This window comes from Oncorhynchus mykiss, chromosome 17, assembly GCF_013265735.2.
Source record: "Oncorhynchus mykiss isolate Arlee chromosome 17, USDA_OmykA_1.1, whole genome shotgun sequence".
Taxonomy (NCBI): Eukaryota; Metazoa; Chordata; class Actinopteri; order Salmoniformes; family Salmonidae; genus Oncorhynchus; species Oncorhynchus mykiss.
In genome coordinates, this window is record NC_048581.1 from 32,079,841 (window position 1) to 32,100,264 (window position 20,424).

A 20,424-nucleotide genomic window follows, 5' to 3' on the forward strand; every position below is an offset into this window, starting at 1 on the left:
CGGCGTTACCGAAACACCAGCTCTCCTCTGTAAAAGGTGGCAGCAATGCTCCGCTCATCTAACCTACTCCGCCACAGCCAAAACAAAACCTTATCCTAACCGCGCAGTAGTCACGAGCAGCAGCCCCTCCAGCAACAGCCACACAGAATATGAGCGAGTAGGAGGACATTGCAGAGTAGACACAGAAAAGACACGGCTAACAGAAACCAGGGAAGCAGCAGAAATACAAAACCCGGGCGGCTTGCCTTTTATAATCGGACATCTCTCCTACATCCCGTGGCCACGGTCACAAATTCCTCATGGTCTCCATCGGCAGACGGTCGCGGTGTGCGAGACGACACAACATCCCAATCACCAGCCTGACCATGGTGGAAGCAGCAGCGGCCGTGCCTGACTTCCAGGCTGTTGGCTCAAACGTGCTTCCCCACGTACAGTATGATTCAGTCTCCTTGACAAGCAGATGGCGCTTGTGTGTGTGTGTGTGTGTGCGAGAGAGAGACGGAGCGAGAGAGTGTAGAGTGTGTGTGTGAGTTGAGCATGAGTCATCTCCAGGCAGCCATTCCGCATTCGCCGGCAGTGGCACACAGCACACTCCATCCTCATCCGCCAAGGAGGGGTGAGGGGAGAAACATGGCCTAAGAAGCCCACCACTACCCAAACACAACAGGGGGGTTCCATCCATTCCAAACCAGCTTATTCTCGCACACAGGAGTCCAAAAGGAATTTGAAGCAACTGGAACAACTCGCCTATCAGCAAAAGGTTTGCGCACATTGTGTACAGCAGCGAGCAAAGAACATGTACATTTCATGGCTCTCGCTAGCGTGCAGGTCTAAAGAATATGTGGGTTGAATATTACTCAGCTCTGACTGGACTCCTTATCGGGAGTGTGCGCCCGGTGTCCTAACTTTGTCAGGCTCATAAAAGGAGGTCAAAGGTTTACAATGTACAAACCCAACCCACAGGTAGGTGTAAAAGACCTGGGGTGATGTCATCCACGGCTCAGAATATAGGAACATAGGTGATCAATAGTCCTTTTTTTTTTTGCTCCTCTCGCTCTCCTTTTTCCCTCTCTGGCAGCTCCCATTCAGGACGGCTCATCAGTTTCCCCTCCAAGCTCTCATGTCTCTATCACAGGCCATCAGATGAGGATTTTGTACAAGGAGCTGGCCACGAACAACGTTAAAGTCATGGGATACTTTCCTTGCGTTTGAGGTGTAGAGAAGAGGCTGTTGTGTTACTTGATGAACCAGACAAAGCAAAGCAGCAATGGGTCCATCAAGGCTCAGAAGTTCATAGACAACTGTACATGATGGGTTGATTTTTGATAGGGACAAATGATTCTATCAAACAAGTAGGGTTAAGGCCTACACATTCATATTCTAACCCAAAATAGGCCAGACCCACTGAAATGAATGGAGCTATTGTATGTTAATGTCCCCCCCCCAATATTCAACAGGTCGATTCCCTTGGAAGTCGGAGGCCCCCCAGATTGCTTATGACGTGTTCATATGCTACGGCAAAATGTGGAGTTACAGAAAATCTGCTTCAAAAATGTACATTTCCCTCTCTGCCCAATGACAAAATGTGTAGAATAGCATAAAACTGCTAATTTCTCTGCCCCATGGCAAACTGTGTTGAAATGCATGAAGTTGCCCCCCCCCCCACATTTTTTACATTTTCCCTAAAAAAAAGTATTATTTTTGGCTTAGTGTAGGTGCCCCAAATGCATTAGTCTGACCCTATTCAGACACACTGCATCTCCTCCGCTTTTCCCAATTCATTTCAGTTAGGGGCGGTTCGAGGAGAGGGGCACTAGCCCCACCTGAAACACATTTAATTCCAGAATCATGGGCATTAATATGGAGTTGGTCCCCCCTTTGCTGCTATAACAGCCTCCACTCTTCTGGGAAGGCTTTCCCCTAGATGTTGGAACATTGCTGCGGTGATTCGCTTCCATTCAGCCACAAAAGCATTAGTGAGGTCGGCACACTGATGTTGGGCAATTAGGCTTGGCTCGCAATCAGAGTTCCAATTCATCCTAAAGGTGTTTGATGGAGTTGAGGTCAGGGCTCTGTGCAGGCCAGACACGTTCTTCCACAACGATCGCGACAAACCATTTCTGTACGGACCTCACTTTGTGCATTGGGGCATTGTCATGCTGAAACAGGAAAGGGCCTTCCTCAAACTGCTGCTATAAAGTTGAAAGCACAGAATCATCTAGAAAGTCATTGTATGCGTTAAGATTTCCCTTCACTGGAACTAAGAGGCCTAGCCCGAACCATGAAAAACAGCCCCAGAACATTATTCCTCCTCCACCAAACTTTATACTTGGCACTATGCATTGGGGCAGGTGGCGTTCTTCTGGCATCCGCCAAACCCAGATTTGTCCGTCGGAGTGCCAGATGGTGAAGCGTGATTCATCACTCCAGAGAACGCGTTTCCACGGCTCCAGAGTCCAAATGTGGCAAGCTTTACAAGCTGATGCTTGGCATTGCGCATGGTGTTCTTAGGCTTGTGTGCGGCTGCTCGGCCATGGAAACACATTTTATTACGAACAATTCTTGTGCCGACATTGATTCCAGAGGCATTTTGGAACTCGGTAGTGAGTGTTGCAACTGAAGACAGACAATTTTAACACGTTACGCGCTTCACCACTTCCGTCCCGTTCTGTGAGCTTGTGTGGCTTACCACTTCACGTCTGAGCCGTTGTTGCTCCTAGGCGTTTCCACTTCACAATAATTACAGCTGACTGGCGCAGCTCTAGCAGGGCAGAAATTTTACGAACTGACTTGTTGGAAGGGTGGCATCCTATGACAGTGCCACGTTGAAAGTCACTGGGCTCTTCAGTACGGACCATTCTACTGCCAGTGTTTGTCTATGGAGATTGCATGGCTGCATGCTCAATTGTATACACCACTGAGGAACAGGTGTGGCTGAAACAGCAGAATCCACTAATTTGAAGGGGTGACCACATACACTACATGGCCAAAAGTATGATTGACCACCCTTGGTGCCCACCCATTCTCATTAGGTCAGAGCGCTGTTAATATGGCTCAGATTGGAAGAGGAAGAGTGCGTTTGTGCTGGGTTTTCCTGTTGACGCGTAATAAAATTGGGCTGGTAAGTCAAGTTTGGACACACCTACTCATTCAAGGGTTTTTCTTTATTTTTTACATTGTAGAATAATAGTGAAGACATCAAAACTATGAAATAACAAATATGGAATCATGTAGTAACCAAAAAAAAGTGTTAAACATAAAATATATTTAGATTTGAGATTCTTCAAAATAGTCACCGTTTGCCTTGATGACAGCTTTGCACACGCTTGGCATTATCTCAACCAGCTTCATGAGGTTGTCACCTGGAATGAATTGAATTTCAATTAGCAGGTGTGCCTTGTCAAAAGTTAATTTGTGGAATTTCTTTCCTTCTTAATTAATGCTTTTGAGCCAATCAGTTGTGTTATGACAAGGTAGGGGTGGTATACAGAAAATGGTATTTTGCCGAATAGCACTAAGTCCATATTATGGCAAGAACAGCTCAAATAAGCAAAGAGAGAAAACACCAGCAAAACACCAGTCTCAACATCAACAGTGAAGAGGCAACTCTGAGATGCTGGCCTTCTAGGCAGAGTTCCTCTGTCCAGTGTCTGTGTTCTTTTGCCCATCTTAATCTTTTTATTGGCCAGTCTGAGATGTGGCTTTTCTTTGCAACTCTGTCTAGAAGGCCAGCATTCCGGAGTTGCCTCTTCACGGTTGACGTTGAGACAGGTGTTTTGCGGGTACTATTTAATGAAGCTGCCAGTTGAGGACTTGTGGCGTGTGTTTCTCAAACTAGACACTAATGTACTTGTCCTCTTGCTCAGTTGTGCACCGGGGCCTCCCACTCCTCTTTTATTCTGTTTAGACCAGTTTGCGCTGTTCTGTGAAGGGAGTAGTACACAGCATTGTATGAGATCTTCAGTTTCTTGGCAATTTCTCGCATGGAATGGCCTTCATTTCTCAGAACAAGAATAAATGAGTTTTTGAAGAAAGTGCTTTGTTTCTGGCCATTTTGAGCTTGTAATCAAACCCAGAAATGCTGACGCTCCAGATACTCAACTAGTCTAAAGGACAGTTTTATTGCTTCATTAATCAGAACAAGTTGTCGGCGGCGCTAACATAATTGCAAAAGGGTTTTCTAATGATCAATAAGCCTTTTAAAATCATAAACATGGATTAGCTAACAAACGTAACATTGGAACACAGGAGTGATGGTTGCTGATAATGGGCCTCTGTACGCCTATGTAGATATTCCATTTTATTTTTATTTTTTAATCAGCCGTTTCCAGCTACAATAGTCATTTACAACATTAACAATGTCAACACTGTAGTTCTGATCAATTTAATGTTATTTTAAATGGACAAAAAAAAGTGTTTTTCTTTTAAAAACAAGGACATTTTTAAGTTACCCCAAACTTTTGAACGGTAGTGTGTTTGTGTACACACACACACATACTGGACTGGGCATAAGGTTGGCCAACTACATCTATAATAAAACGCAGTGTTCATCTTTTTATTCTTAACATAAATACATATGCACGTGTGACCCCACGTCAACTGTTCTCCAATATCTACTCCGCAATTTCTCCCCTTTTACTATCCAACATTCCTCTCCCTACACATCTCCGATTGGTATAGTACGCTCTAGTATTTACGGGGACCTTTATATGGAAGGTATACCAAATTCAGAATGAAGATGTCACAGTATGGCTGGCAGCTGAAATTGGACAGAAAATGAGAGGCATGTAATCTGTGGCTAACAGACCACATGCCTGGTGGTGGCACTACAGACTGAGTGCAACAACACACTTGATTAATATACTCCAGACACACACCACCACCACCACTACGGAACAGGAGATACTTCTTTACTACATGATTCCATATATGTTCCTTCATAGCTTTGATGTCTTCCCTATTATTCTACAATGCAGGAAAATAGTAGAAATAAAAAAAAAACCCTTGAATGAGTAGGTGTCCAAACTTGACTGGTACTGTAGTTCGACGGCACTTTTAAAATGTTGCATACAGAAAGAGTGTTACATTTCTGTACGTAAATATTACTTGCGCAGCTGTTCCATAACCACATTGCCAAACCTACTGCCAAAATAAATAAAATAAAACAAACTGCCACACAGGGGTAAAAAAAAATAAAACAATCTGCTCAAATTGTTCCAACCTCTGCACCCTTTCGCTGATAAGAAAACGATGTGATAAGGCTTGGCTTAATCTTACCTCGCCTGCTTATTGACCCCCAAAACACACAGCACGCACACAATCACATAAAATCCAATAATCTATTAGCTAAGGAACCTGTTGGTAGTTTTGATTGGTCCTCAATGGGGCATCAAGACAGAGTATGTTAGTGACCATTTCCTACTGCATACGTTTGCGTCTTGAAGTTGTAGACTACACTTCCAACAGAAGCGTCTTGAGTTTTTGTCGTGTGTGATTTTTTTGGGAGTCTTTTTAAACCTCCATTTGGGCAAATTTACTGTACATTGGCAAAGGAAAAACGAGCCATATAACTAGTTATTTGTGACAGTAAACTGAACTTCCTTTTACATGCCCAAATCTAATATCTGCTAAACTAGTCATGATGTCAAACCGTTCACCAGCAATGGGTGACGCATTACGCCAAAGGCCCATCGGCTAGACGTACAGGTTTAGCCGTTCGAGCACACTGTTGCCTCAGGTGGTCCACGGACACAGGAGAGAACAAATGAAAACTCCACACATGCTTATGACATCATCCCCATACAAAATGGTCAGATCTCCATTTCCCTATCAGCAGAGAGATGGAGCAGATGTTGTTTCACTTGGTCACTGACAAACATTGTGAATGAGTTTCCTAGCCGTCACAAAGAGAGGGACTATGCTCTTTAACCAAGTCAACCAAACCGGGGGGGGGGGGGGGAAGGCCACTGTGACCTTGTGCGGTGCTTTCACATGTGCTCCCGTCAACAGATATCCGAAACGTGAGCGGGTCTGTGTGGCGAAGTCGATAGAGACAGAATGTGGACCCGTGCGATGCCACTATTGAACCGAAGTAAAGGAAATCCATCTTCCATTACACATGTCACATGGCCTATAGCCCAAATGGCAAACACCATCTCTGCCCCGTGACTTCCCAATCACTAGACAAAAAGCCCAATGGCTTTTGTAGTGTACAGGTTGACCACGTTTTGAGTCCCTCAAAGTTTGGAGCAGTTTAAGTCAGGATCGAGACCTTAGAATGAAAGAGACTGTCTGGTGCAGTATTATTCATGTAATGACAAGCTCTTCATGTCATTGGTGATAGACAATAAGCCTATGGCAATGAGGTATCTCTTTGTTGACGTTCAAACAACATTTCAGTAGGGGGAAAAATTACACCACTAACAGCAATTATTTGGCTCCAATAGTTTCATCTCGTCTCTGCTTCATTTTGCCGTTGTTGAGCTGAACCCTGCCGGCCCAGCTCATGGAAGGGGAGGGTTGATATGAAATCGATCCAGGGCAGTAATGGGGCTGGGAAGCTGGGGAGAGTTGTGGTGACCTTTCCTCAATGTCATTTTCTCCTCTCAGTGGCATTATTGACAGCTCAGAGTTTGACGGTTCTGGGGAGTCATTACTCTGATCAATACAACTAGCCAACCCAACCTCCGGAAACGGGGGACGTGCACATGGATTGGGGGAATGCAAGGCAAGGCAACACCTCACAAACTTGCTGTCTAGAATAGTACAGCTGAGTTTTATTGCACTTAGACCAATAAAACTGGACCACTATTAGCCATTTGGATACATATAATAAAACAGTCTTTAACAGTTGTGTACTGTATGTAGCTGGAATTTGCAGGAACACTGTTGTGTAACTACTCTGGCCTGTTGCTTGAGGGTACTAAAACCTGTGATATCATTCGAGAACTTGAGCATCCCACGTATCCTTTTGTGCACACATGAAAAGTTGCCAAGACGACTTTTGTTCCAACATTCCCACCTTTCAATCATGTTCAATTGCTTAAGAAATGTCAACGCCAACGGTTATGGATTGAGGTAACCTGCTTCTTTTAGCACTTTCAGTTCAGATAAACATTTCACAAGCGCAAACTATTATATGTCCTTTTACATTACCATCTGAGTCATGTGTTTACCTATAGGGGTGTGAGTGTACCATAAATCATTAGAAGAAAAGATAACCCACGACCTGAAGGAGTAGGCTATTGCCAAATCACTACACGCAGGATAAAGGACATAAAGCTATGAGCAACAGAACCTTTATTGCCAAACATCCAAAGTGTACTCTACACCCAGAAACATATGCCTAATAGAACGTGTAGGCCAGTGGTGGTCAGTGCCGTTTAATATTAGGGATGACTATTGTATCATTGGTTGTATCGTTAGTATCATTTGTTGGGCTAATATGTTGGAGACATCGAAAGAGGTTACAGAAGACAGAAATGCAAAAAGCGTCCCACTTTTCTCAGAATTCAACTTACAGCATGGATGACTGTCATTCATATTCCATTCACCCAGCTCAGTGTAACATCAATAGGTTTTGGCTACTACATTATAATTGAATGTATACCCATCATCAGGTTGCTACAACCTTGCCTACAAATTAAAGTTTATACCGTGGGTGCACAGGTTGAGAGACAGACTGGAGTAATCAAAAGTGACACATTCAATACTGCCTACATTTGCTACATTAGCTAAGTAAGTGAAAGGTAAACTAAGAAGAACAATTACATGGTTAGGGTTACTGTATAAGTCTATGTAAGATTGTGAGAGCCATGAGCCTCCTAGGTTTTGTATTGAAGTCAATGTACCCAGAGGAGGACGGAAGCTAGCTGTTCTCCGGCTACACCATGGTGCTACTCTAGAGGGTGCTGTTGAGGCTACTGCAGACCATTGCAAACAGTGTGTTTTAATCAGTTATTTGGTAGGAATGGGTATGAGTAATCGAGTACTCGAACTTACATCAAACCTATCTTTAAATCGGAGATCACGTTTTTCAAATACTGTAAAAAAGATTTGGTCAAAACTCGGTCATCTTTGAAGACAACGTTAATTTTTAAAGATTGTGTTCCACGATAAAATATAACCAGGTGAAATTACTTTTTCAATTAATTACTTTTAAAATTGCACTTTTTTTATTGACTGGGGTATTTTAGCAATTAGGATGTGTTATTTGTAATGGTTATGATAAATTATGCGTTGGTGGCATATAGATAAATGTTCTAAAAATATTTTTTTTTTCTTCATTTGAGTACTGGAAAAACAATCATGCAAGCACTCAAAGTAATTTTTAAAAATGGCAGATGTCCATCCCTATTATTTGGTGAAATGTGAAAATATTTAGTACCTATAGTTTTATCTAAAAATTATATATTTTTTAATGTTTCACTATTTTTATGAAATTCAATGAATAGGATGGTCCTCCTCCTTCCTTCACCGAGGAAGCTATATGTAGGCTACAATAGGATATCTATTTTGAAAAGCAAGTGTGTATGCCTGCCTATAAGTAAGATGGAATGAACTTGTACATGAGAAAATGGCATGTGTGAAAATGGGTTGACCCCTAGAAATAGAGGGAGAAAAAACGTAACAACCAACCAAAAAGCCTAACGTAACGCACAAGGTACTTAAGAAAATAAAACAGTTTAGGACGGAAATGTTGACTATCATTCGGCACTGGACTGAATCAACTGGATTATCTTTCCAACTAGACATTCATATTTGATCGTACTCAGAAAACTATGAAATATTCGTGTAAACTCTATCAACGCGGCGCGCACCCTCTCGGCCTTCGCCGTTGGTATTTTTATGAATGAAGGACAGTATGCAAATTAGAGCGATTCACGAAAAGAAATGGCGGATATGGCATATCAGTCCCCCACAAAGAAAGACTTTCTAGCCAACAGCGCCAACAATGCAAACGAAAGCTACTTTTTCCGTGACCGTGCACCCACATAATCTACATTGTGGTCAACATACAATGTTGTTATAAATTCTACCGTGATATTTGCATGGCAAATGAAGATATGAAGTGCAGTTGAAACTATTCACTGTAAACCCTTTACAAAATGTTTCCGATCCAACCCCTCCCCTCGTCCCCCCCTCTTTCAAGACTGTAGTCGTTCAGGAGGGCGAGGGGGCCTAACCATCTCGCTCCTCTGTCCACTAACGTTACATTGTAACAAAGCATTCTCAACTTTGGGGGAAAAAACTTTAGGTCCACTCTCCTCATCCATCTCAGTATCCCATCAACAGACATGCATAACATGGGTATAATTCGAGAATGTATAACATGCAAAATAAGAATTAAGACTACTTTTGTGAAGTAGCTAACGTTATAGGCTACTCACTCATCTGGGTGTGTTTCCTCGGTCATTTTTTCGTTTCACCTACAATAATATCCCGCCGAGGGTACGTAATGTGGTGTCTTCATTTTATCTTTCCCTTCTCGTCCAACCCCTTGATCACACACTAACAGCCGTAGTTTAGTTTTCCGAGTGTTTTTTCAGTTTGTTTGCGTTATTTCTCGCTTCTCTTCTTCGTCTCTCAGCACCTTAATACAATTATTCGAGCGCATCCACGAGAGAGTAAATCCCTTTGGAATACCTCCACCGATTTAATCCCGTCGCGCCCCATGCTGAAATGCGGTAATTAAAATCGTGCGTTGATGTCGGTGAGGATGGCCCCGTACGAGCCCCATCTCTGGTTACTCCATGTTGGATTCTGTAGGTAGAAGCCAACGCCGCCGACTCTGGAAGTGGAGAGGGGGGGGGGGGCTTGCGGAAACGATGACGTCAGACCCGAAGGACTGCAGATCTTATAGAATTTTTAGGGATGTCCAAAACTAGCAGTGGACTATTTGGCTAAACGAAATTAGGATGTATGTGTTTCCCTATTTCTACTGTTTCGCACAATAAGGTCACTTTCAGTACTTTACATTTAGATCACAATTTGGCCTGTACTTATCATAGATAGGTGCCTCCTATTTACATGTTCAAGTAGTGCTGGTATATTATGAAGATGTGGACACAGGGTTAATGATACCTAATGTAGACAATGTATGCACTAGTGAGTAACCTGAATATCTCAATCCTGATTATCGTGCATTCATAACAGCTGAAGTTACTGGAATTCAACATATTTTTCATCGCACCATCATCAATTATTTTGTTCACTGACACAATACGTGATGAGAAAAAAAAAATATATATATATATATATATATATATATATATATATCAAATCAAATTTTATTGGTCACATACACATGGTTATCAAGCAAATATTATTGTGAGTGTAGCGAAATGCTTGTGCTTTTAGTTCCCTACAGTGCAGCAATATCTAACAAGTCATCTAACAATTCCACAAAAACGACCTAATACATACAAATCTGAGTAAAGGAATGGAATAAGAATATATACTGTACATATCAATATATGAATGAGCAATGACAGAGCGGCGTAGGCAAGATGCAATAGATGGTATAAAATACAGTATATACATATGAGATGAGTGATGCAAGATATGTAAACATTATTGAAGTGGCATTATTAAAGTGACTAGTGTTCCATTTATTAAAGTGGCTAATGATTTCAAGTCTATATATAGGCAGCAGTCTCACTGTGTTAGTGATGGCTGTTTAATCTGATGGTCTTGAGATATAAGCTATTTTTCAGTCTCTCAGTCCCAACTTTGATGCACCTATACTGACCTCACCATCTGGATGATACAGGGTGAACAGGCAGTGGCTCGGGTGGTTGTTGTCCTTGAGGATCTTTTTGGCCTTCCTAGGACATCGGGTGCTGTAGGTGTCCTGGAGGGCAGGTAGTGTGCCACCCCGGTGATGCGTTGTGCAGACTGCACCACCCTCTGGAGAGCCCTGCTGTTATGGGAGGTGCAGTTGCCGCACCAGGCGGTGTAGAGCAGCTGTAGATAGTTTTCAATTAAGGTCATTGTATCACATTACCACTGTTTCAGCCTTAGTGACAATGGAAATACATTTTTTCTATTGTCAATAAACTGAAGTTCAATTTCTTACACATAGAAGGCACAACGAACCATGGTCCAAACTACAATAGGTGTCTTCTATCACCACCTAGTGGTCAACGTATGTGTTACATTAATTTGCCATTCACAACTGTCCAGATGACATTTTAAGCAGCGGTGGAAAAAGTACAAATATTGTCAAACTGAATAAAAGTAAAGATATCTTAATAGAAAATGAATTCTGTAGGAAGATATTGGAATAAAAGTAAAATTTGTCAAAAAAAATGAATAGTAAAGTACAGATACCCCCCAAAAAACTACTTATGTAGTACTTTAAAGTATTTTTACTTAAGTACTTTACACCACTGCAATTTACATGATCTGATATATTACATTTTGGTGTAAAATGACCTAGCACGTACTGACATGACATTGCATGGTATCCTACTCTTGCATTGTACTGTAATATTATTGCATTGTGTCACCATGTTATTAGTAATACTTTTAGTTTGACATCAACGTAGCTAGAAAATATGTTTTACACTTTGCTTTATATATATCTGTGAATTATATTATTCGTTTTTTAAACAGTTAACAAAAAACAAAGTGAGGGTTCTACAAATGATTACAATACCACAGCAATCGCCTCCCGAGGGACGCAGTGGTCTAAGGCGTCAATGCAGACTCTGGTTCGATCCCGGGCTGTATAACAACCGGCCGTGATCGGGAGTCCCATAGGGTGGCGCACAATTGGCCCAGCGTCGTTAGGTAAGGGTTGGGACGGAGTAGGCCGTGATTGAAAATAACAATTTATTCTGACTTGCCAAGTTGAATAAAATAAAATAAAAAATAAATAGCATGTTATGGCCAAATACAGTAGAGGGAGCCAAAGTCTGTTGGATGCTTCAATCAATGGTTACGTTCAGATTCTCTACCCTTCTCCTGAAGTGTAACATACTACAGTGTAGTATAGAATACTACGGTACTTACTTTAGAATTCTGTAGTATACTGTAGAATACTATACTACACACTGTAATATCCATCGATCATATGTAGTACTTACTATAGAATTTTGTAGTATAGTGTATAATAATATAGTAAATACTACAGTATACTACAGACTGCAAAAACACTACAGTAAATGCTACAGTAATGTCCACAAAAACACTACAGTCTGCAAAAAACACTACAGTAATTACTAAAGTACATACTACAGCATTTAATGTGCATATACCAGTGGAGGCTGGTGAGAGGAGCTATAAGAGGTTGGGCTCATTGCAATGGCTGGAATTGTATAAATGTATAGACCATATATTGTGTTCCCTACAGGTTATAGAAAAGAGCAGAAGCTCTGAACTACCTCAAACCTCAAACACTATAGTAAATACTACAGTAATGTCCGCAAAAACACTACAGTCTGCAAAAACACTACAGTAATTACTACAGTCTGCAAAAACACTACAGTAATTACTACAGTCTACCAAAATAAAACAGTTATTACTATATAAATATACACTACAGTTTTTTTTTACTACATTATTTATTTTATATTATAAACCAGGTGGTTTGAGCCCTGAATGCTGATTGGCTGAAAGCCGTGGAATATCAGACCATATACCATGGGTATACCATTTTTTTTATTTTTTACTGGTGTAATTATGTTGGCAACCGATTTATAATAGCAATAAGGCCCCTCGGGGGTTTCGGGTATATGGCAAATATACCACGGCTAAGGGCTGTATCCAGGCACTCCGCGTTGGGTCATGCATAAGAACAGCCCTTAGCCATGGTATATTGGCCATATACTACACCTCCTCGGGCCTTATTGTATAAGTAAACTGTAAATACTAAAGTGTACTACAATCATGTCCGCAACACCACAGTCAATACTACAGTAAAGTCAGCGAAAACAGTGAAAACTATAGTTTTTATACCACGTGGGCACTCTTATAGATGAAAAAAATAATGGACTGGTGTGAGGAATATGTTGGAAACACTCTCCAGTCACGCTTGCACCAATCCAATGCTTTTAATTGTATCAGGGGGAGTGAACGAGTGCATGGGTAGAGATTCAGAATGTAGCCATACTCTTCTGAATCCCAAAACAACCCCTAGCCCCTACACCCTAGGCACTCCAGGAAGTAAATCTGAGATGATAGGATAGACCTTTGCATTATGGTAATACATTTTGCCTTCTCATTGGCTAGTGAAATGTTGCCGTATTGCTTCCATTTATCTAGTCCTCTGAGATTGACAACAATGACACGGGAGTAGTGCACTGGGGTCAATTATTCAGATGGTTTGATTTGGTTTAACATACCTGTGAAAATGAAATGTGTGTGTATGCATGTGTCACATCTGTGTGTGTGTGTGTGTGTGTACAGTGCCTTCAGAAAGTATTCACACCCCTTTACTGGATTGTGACTCACTGACGCCGCCCTCGGTTAGAGGGGAATGATGCAGCCCAAGAGTTAACACATACAGGAACTTTATTTAAACACACTAAGGAAGATGAACATGGGGGATGAAAAGTGGGAGAGGTAGTGGAATACCAGTGGTTCTGTAGAAGCCCGGGATCTGGTCTTCTGTGGCATAATGTGAAAAATACTGTATATTCTGCTCAATACGGGCTAAACAAGCTTCCTGTACTCATGACATACAGTACAGGATGGCAGACAGGCCCAGGGTCAGGTCAGGCAGAGGTCGGTAATCCAGAGTAGGGGCAAGGGCACCGGACGGAAGGCAGACTCAGTCAGGACAGGCAAGGGTCAAAACCAGGAGGACGAGAAAAAGAGAGACTGAGGAAAAGCAGGAGCTGAGACGAAACACTGGTTGACTTGAACAAATAAGACAAACTGGCACAGACAGACAGAAAACACAGGTATATATACCCAGGGGATAAGTAGGAAAGGGGGGGGGGTGGAGACAAGCACAAGGACAGGTGAAACAGATCAGGGCGTGACAATTGTAGTAGTTCACTGGAGACCCCGGGGCCATGCTTTACTGGACAGCAGGTGGGCAATGTGGAAAGTACCCTGTGTGGTCTCTAGTGCTCTAGTGGTGTCAGCAAAGTCACAAATCCGGTGAAACAAAGGACCATGAAAGAGAGTGACCTGGGTCTATGTATTTAACGGGATTGTGACTGACACCGCCCCCGGTTAGAGGGGAATAAAGCAGCCCGGGTATTTATTTAGCTTTATTTAAACACACTGAGGAAGATGAACATTGGGATGTACACTACCGGTCCAAAGTTTTAGAACACCTATTCATCCAAGGGTTTTTCTTTATTTTGACTATTTTCTACATTGTAGAATAATAGTGAAGACATCAAAACTATGAAATAACACATATGGAATCATGTAGTAACCAAAAAAGTGTTGAAAAAAATCAAAATATATTTTACATTTCAGATTCTCAAATAGCCACCCTTTGCCTTGATGACAACTTTGCACACTCTTGGCATTCTCTCAACCAGCTTCACCTGGAATAATTTTCCAATGGTCTTGAAGGAGTTCCCACATATGCTGAGCACTTGTTGGCTGATTTTCTGTCACTCTGCGGTCCGACTCATCCCAAACCATCTCAATTTGGTTGAGGTCAGGGGATTGTGGAGGCCAGGTCATCTAATGGAGCACTCCATCTCTTTCCTTCTTGGCAAAATAACCCTTACAGAGCCTGGAGTTGTGTTGGGTCATTGTCCTGTTGGAAAAACAAATGATAGTCCCAGTAAGCCCAAACCAGATGGGATGGCAAATCACTGCAGACTGCTGTGTGCCTTGAATTCTAAATAAATCACTGGCAGTGTCAACAGAAAAGCACCTCCATACCATAACACCTCCTCCTCCATGCTTTACGGTGGAAAATACACATGCTGTAACGGCTTTCATATAGTGAAGGAGAGTCGGACCAAACTGCAGCGTGTCGATTGCGATCCATGTTTATTGAAACAAACGTAAACACGACTAAACACGAACACTACAAAACAATAAACGAAACAAAAACCGAAAACAGCCTATACTTGTGTCAACTAACATCAAACAAGGACATCAAGACACTCAGGACAATCACCCACGACAAACTCAAAGAATATGGCTGCCTAAATATGGTTCCCAATCAGAGACAACGATAAACACCTGCCTCTGATTGAGAACCACTCCAGACAGCCATAGACTTTGCTAGATAACCCCACTAGCTACAATCCCAATACATACACACCAAAACCCCAGGACAAAACACACCACAATACAAAAAACCCGATGCCACACCCTGGCCTGACCCAATACATGAAGAAAAACACAAAATACTTAGACCAGGGCGTGACACATGCGGAGATCATGTGTTCACACACACCGCGTCTCACATTGACACGGCAGTTGGAACCAAACATTTCCACCAGCCTAATGCCCATTGCTCGTGTTTCTTGGCCAAGCAAGTCTCTTCTTATTATTGGTGTCCTTTAGTAGTGGTTTCTTTGCAGCAATTTGACCATGAAGACCTGATTCACGCTGTCTCCTCTGAACAGTTGATGTTGAGATGTGTGTCTTACTTGAACTCTGTGAAGAATTTATTTGGGCTGCAATTTCTGAGGCTGGTAACTCTAACTTATCCTCTGCAGTAGAGGTAACTCTGGGTCTTCCATTCCTGTGGCGGTCCTCATGAGAGCCAGTTTCATCATAGCGCTTGAAATTTTCTGAATTGACTGACATTCATGTCTTAAAGTAATGATGTACTGTCATTTCTCTTTGCTTATTTGAGCATATTTGAGCCATAATATGGACTTAGTCTTTTACCAAATAAGGCTATCTTCTGTATACCCCTTACCTTGTCACAACACAACTGATTGGCTCAAACGCATTAAGAAGGAATGAAAGTCCACAAATTAACTTTAAAGAAGGCACACCTGTTAATCATTCTTAAATGGAAGACATTTGGAACCACCAAGACTCTTCCTGGAGCTGGCTGCCTGGCCTTACTGAGCAATCGGGGGAGAAGGGCCTTGGTGAAAACAAGATTGAACTCTTTGGCCTAAATGCCAAGCGTCGCATCTGGAAGAAACCTGGCACCATGCCTATGGGGAAGCATGGTGGTGGCAGCATCATGCTGTGGGGATATTTTTCAGTGGCAGGGACTGGGAGACTAGTCAGGATCGAGGGAAAGATGAACGGAGCAATGTATAAAGAGATCCTTGATGAAAACCTGCTCCAGGGAGCTCAGGACCTAAGACTGGGGCGAAGGTTCACCTTCCAACAGGACAACGAGTCTAAGCACACAGCCAAGACAATGCAGGAGTGGCCCAGACAGAGCCTGCACTTGAATCAGATTGAACATCTCTGGAGAGACCTGAAAATAGCTGTGCAGCGACGCTCCCCATCCAACCTGGCAGAGCTTGAGAGGATGTGCAGAGAAGAATGGGAGAAACTCCCCAAATAAAGGTGTGCCAAGCTTGTAGCGTCATACCCAAGAAGACTCAAGGCTGTAAGCGGTGCCAAAGGTGCTTCAACAAAGTACTGAGTAAAGGGTCTGAATACTTATGTAAATATAATATTTTCATTTTTGATTTGTCATTATGGGGTATTTTGTGTAGATTAATGAGGGGAAAAAACGATTTAATACATTTTAGAATAAGGCTGTAACGCAACTAAATGTGGAAAAAGTCAATCCTTTCCGAATGCAGTGTAAATCTGACAAGACCTGAAAATTGGTTGTCTAGCAATGATCACCAAACAATTTGACAGAGCTTGAAGAATTTTGAAAACAATAATGGGCAAATGTTGCACAATCCAGGTGTGAAAAGCTCTTAGAGACTAACCCAGAAAGACTCACAGCTGTAATCACTGCCAACGGTGATTCTAACCTGTATTGACTCAGGAGGTTTAATACTTATCTAATCAAGATATACACGGTGTACAAAACATTAGGAACACCTTCTGAATGGCACACATACATAATCAGTGTCTCAATTGTCTCACTGCTTAAAATCCTTCTTTAACACGTCTCCTCCCCTTCATCTACACTGAATGAAGTGGATTTAACAGGTGACATCTATAAGGGATCATAGCTTTCACCTGGATTCACCTGGTCAGTCTATGTCATGGAATGAGCAGCTGTTCCTATTTTTTTGTACACTCAGTGTATAAACGTTGTATTTTTCATTCAATATTTTTTTCCAATTCAAATTTTGTTCCACTTTGTCATTACAGAGTATTTTGTGTAGATCGTTAAAGAAAAAATGTATAATTAAATCCATTTGAATCCCACTTTGCAAAACAACAAAATGTGGAAAAAGTAATGGGGTGTGAATACTTTCTGAAGGCGCTGTATGTATGTATATTCCTAATAACTTATGCACATACTGGCCCCATTCAGGTTCATCCTCTGGGTAGCCTATTCATATTATTTTTTTTTTTTTACGATTCTTTAAAAATACAAGAATAGCTACCAAGTGGGCCCATGGGGGTTAAGAAACATCGTCCATTTGGCCCCCAAAACAGCAACAGCAAGATGCAACAGGAAGAATACCAGGCCTGCTCAGCTGTCTCAGTCAGGCAGAGGCCAGAGATAATTGCGGCCGTGACCTTTTTCTGTGGCCCTTAACTCGCTCTTTTCACATTCCAGGGCAATCTGAATTGTCCCACGGTTTGCGTCCAAAATGCCACACTATTCCCTATGTAGTGCACTACTTTTGACCATAGGGATCTGGTAAAAGGTAGTGCACTACATAGAGAATAGGGTGCCATTTGGGACGCATCCTCATGTTGTAATAATAATAACAACAGGAAACACTGCAAACTTCCCCCCTTGTCCTCAGAATATCCCAACCGTCATTATCTACCCGCTGGGGCTCGTTTCTGTGTGGTGGTGGGGGGTGGAGGATGTAAAGTCAAGTACATAAATAATATTGTGTGAGTACAAGGCAAAAAGTATCTGTCTGTGGATTGTGACTGATGTACATTTGAGGATTGTGTATTCTGATTATTTACATAATATTGGCACTTATCTGTCTCCATAAATGAAAAATAGTGTGACATATTGCAGAATGAAATATATATGCTGCGTTGTTGCTCGAGGTCACCTGTATTTAGCTCTGATGATGCAGTTTTGGTCACCATATTGTAATGTAACAACCTTAATCAGAGAACTATGACTATGTATGATGACTATGAATCAATTTTAAATCATATTTTTCTTTCAAATGTTCAGAGACAAGAAAATTCCTACCATTAGTTGAAATTATTATTTTGGGCCAGAGATAGGAAATGCTGCACGCACAAAATGCATAGCTCATAAAACATGGACAGAGAAATGTCTACTTTAGTATGCTTAAAGTTGAACAGTTTTGATTGGTCCTCAGAAAACACTTTACAAGTTGCTCTTATGCCAAACAAAAGCTTCTGTAGTTATACAGCAGCTGTACTTGGTGAAAGCTTCTGTAGTTATACAGCAGCTGTACTTGGTGAAAGCTTCTGTAGTTATACAGCAGCTGTACTTGGTGAAAGCTTCTGTAGTTATACAGCAGCTGTACTTGGTGAAAGCTTCTGTAGTTATACAGCAGCTGTACTTGGTGAAAGCTTCTGTAGTTATACGGCAGCTGTACTTGGTGAAAGCTTCTGTAGTTATACAGCAGCTGTACTTGGTGAAAGCTTCTGTAGTTATACAGCAGCTGTACTTGGTGAAAGCTTCTGTAGTTATACAGCAGCTGTACTTGGTGAAAGCAGATAAATAAAAAAATATGTAATTGTTTTGAAAGGGAACTTGCCAAATTCTGTTTCAAATGAGTTTAGTTACTGTGTAGTTCCATACCATCATTACAATTCCCCAGTGGTGTAAAGTACTGAAGTAAAAATTATTTAAAATACTACTTAAGACGTTTTCTGGGGTATCTGTACTTCACTTTTCTATTTATAATTTTGACAACTTTTACTTTTACTTCACTACATTCGTAAAGAAAAGTATGTACTTTTTACTTAAATAAAATAAAATAATATTGTATTGGTCACAACACATGGTTAGCAGATGTTATTGCGGGTGTAGCGAAAGGCTTGTGATTCTTATTCCGACAGTGCAGCGGTATCTAACATGCAATCTAACAATTCCACAACAACTACCTAATACACATATATCTGAGTAAAGGAATGGTATAAGAATATATACATATAAATATATGGATGAGCAATGACAGAGCGACATAGGCAAGATGCAACAGATGGGATAAAATACAGTATATACATATGAGATGAGTGATGCAAGATATGTAAACATTATGAAAGTGCATTATAAAAGTGACTAGTGATCCATTCATTAAAGTGGCAAATGATTTCAAGTCTGTATGTAGGCAGCAGCCTCACTGTGATAGGGATGGCTGTTGTAACAGTCTGATGGCCTTGAGATAGAAGCTGTTTTTCAGTCTCTCGGTCCCAGCACCTGTACTGACCTCGCCTTCTGGATGGTAGAGGGGTGAACAGGCAGTGGCTCAGGTAGTTGTTGTCCTAGAGGATCTTTTTGGCCTTCCTGTGACATTGGGTGCTGTAGGTGACCTGGAGGGTAGGTAGTTTGCCCCCGGTGATGCATTGTGCACCACCCTCTGGAGAGCCTTTGCGGTTGTGGGCGGTGCAGTTGACGTGCCAGGCGGTGAAACAACCTGACAGGATGCTCTCAATTGTGCATCTGTAAAAGTTTGCGAGGGTTTTAGGTGACAAGCCAAATTTCTTCAGCCTTCTGAGGTTGAAGAGGCAATGTTGCGCCTTCTTCACCATAATGTATGTGTGGGTGGACCATTTCAGTTTGTCTGTGATATGTATGCCAAGGAACATAAAACTCTCCCCCTTCTCCACTGCTGTCCTATCAATGTGGATAGGGGGGTGCTCCCTCTACTGTTTCCTGATGTCCACAATTATCTCCTTTGATTTGTTGACGTTGAGTGAGAGGTTGTTTTTCTGACATTACACTCCGAGTGCCCTCACCTCTTCCCTGTAGGCTGTCTTGTTGTTGTTGGTAATCAAGCCCACTATTGTTGTGTCGTCTGCAAACTTCATGATTGAGTTGGAAGTGTGCATGGCCACACAGTCATGGGTGAACAGGGAGTACAGAATGGGGCTAAGCACGCACCCTGGTGAGGCCCCTGTGTTGAGAATCAGTGAAGTGGGGGTGTTGTTTCCTACCTTCACCACCAGGGGGGGCGGCCCGTCAGGAAGTCCAGGACCCAATTACACAGGGCGGGGTTGAGACCCAGGGCCTCAATCTTAAAGATGAGCTTGGAGGGTATTATGATGTTGAATGCTGAGCTTTAGTCAATGAATAGCATTCTTACATAGGTATTCCTCTTGTCCAGATGGAATTGGGCAGTGTGCAGTGTGATGGCGATTGCGTCATCTCTGGACCTTTTAGGGCGGTAAGCAAAT

The 20,424-nt window shown here is 41.9% G+C and overlaps 1 protein-coding gene across 4 annotated transcripts in view; it reads right to left on the minus strand.

Moving 5' to 3' along the window:
• The window catches only part of LOC110493732 (sprouty-related, EVH1 domain-containing protein 2), a 34,133-nt gene extending 24,336 nt beyond the window's left edge, over positions 1 to 9,797 (minus strand). For all 4 annotated transcript variants that reach the window (XM_021568164.2, XM_021568163.2, XM_021568162.2 and 1 more), the window contains exon 1: positions 9,390 to 9,797. In XM_021568164.2, coding sequence (XP_021423839.1) covers positions 9,390 to 9,415 — 26 coding nt within the window. In that variant the 5' untranslated portion in view covers positions 9,416 to 9,797. The remainder of the gene's footprint in view (positions 1 to 9,389) is intronic.
• Between the last annotated feature and the right edge of the window lie 10,627 nt (positions 9,798 to 20,424).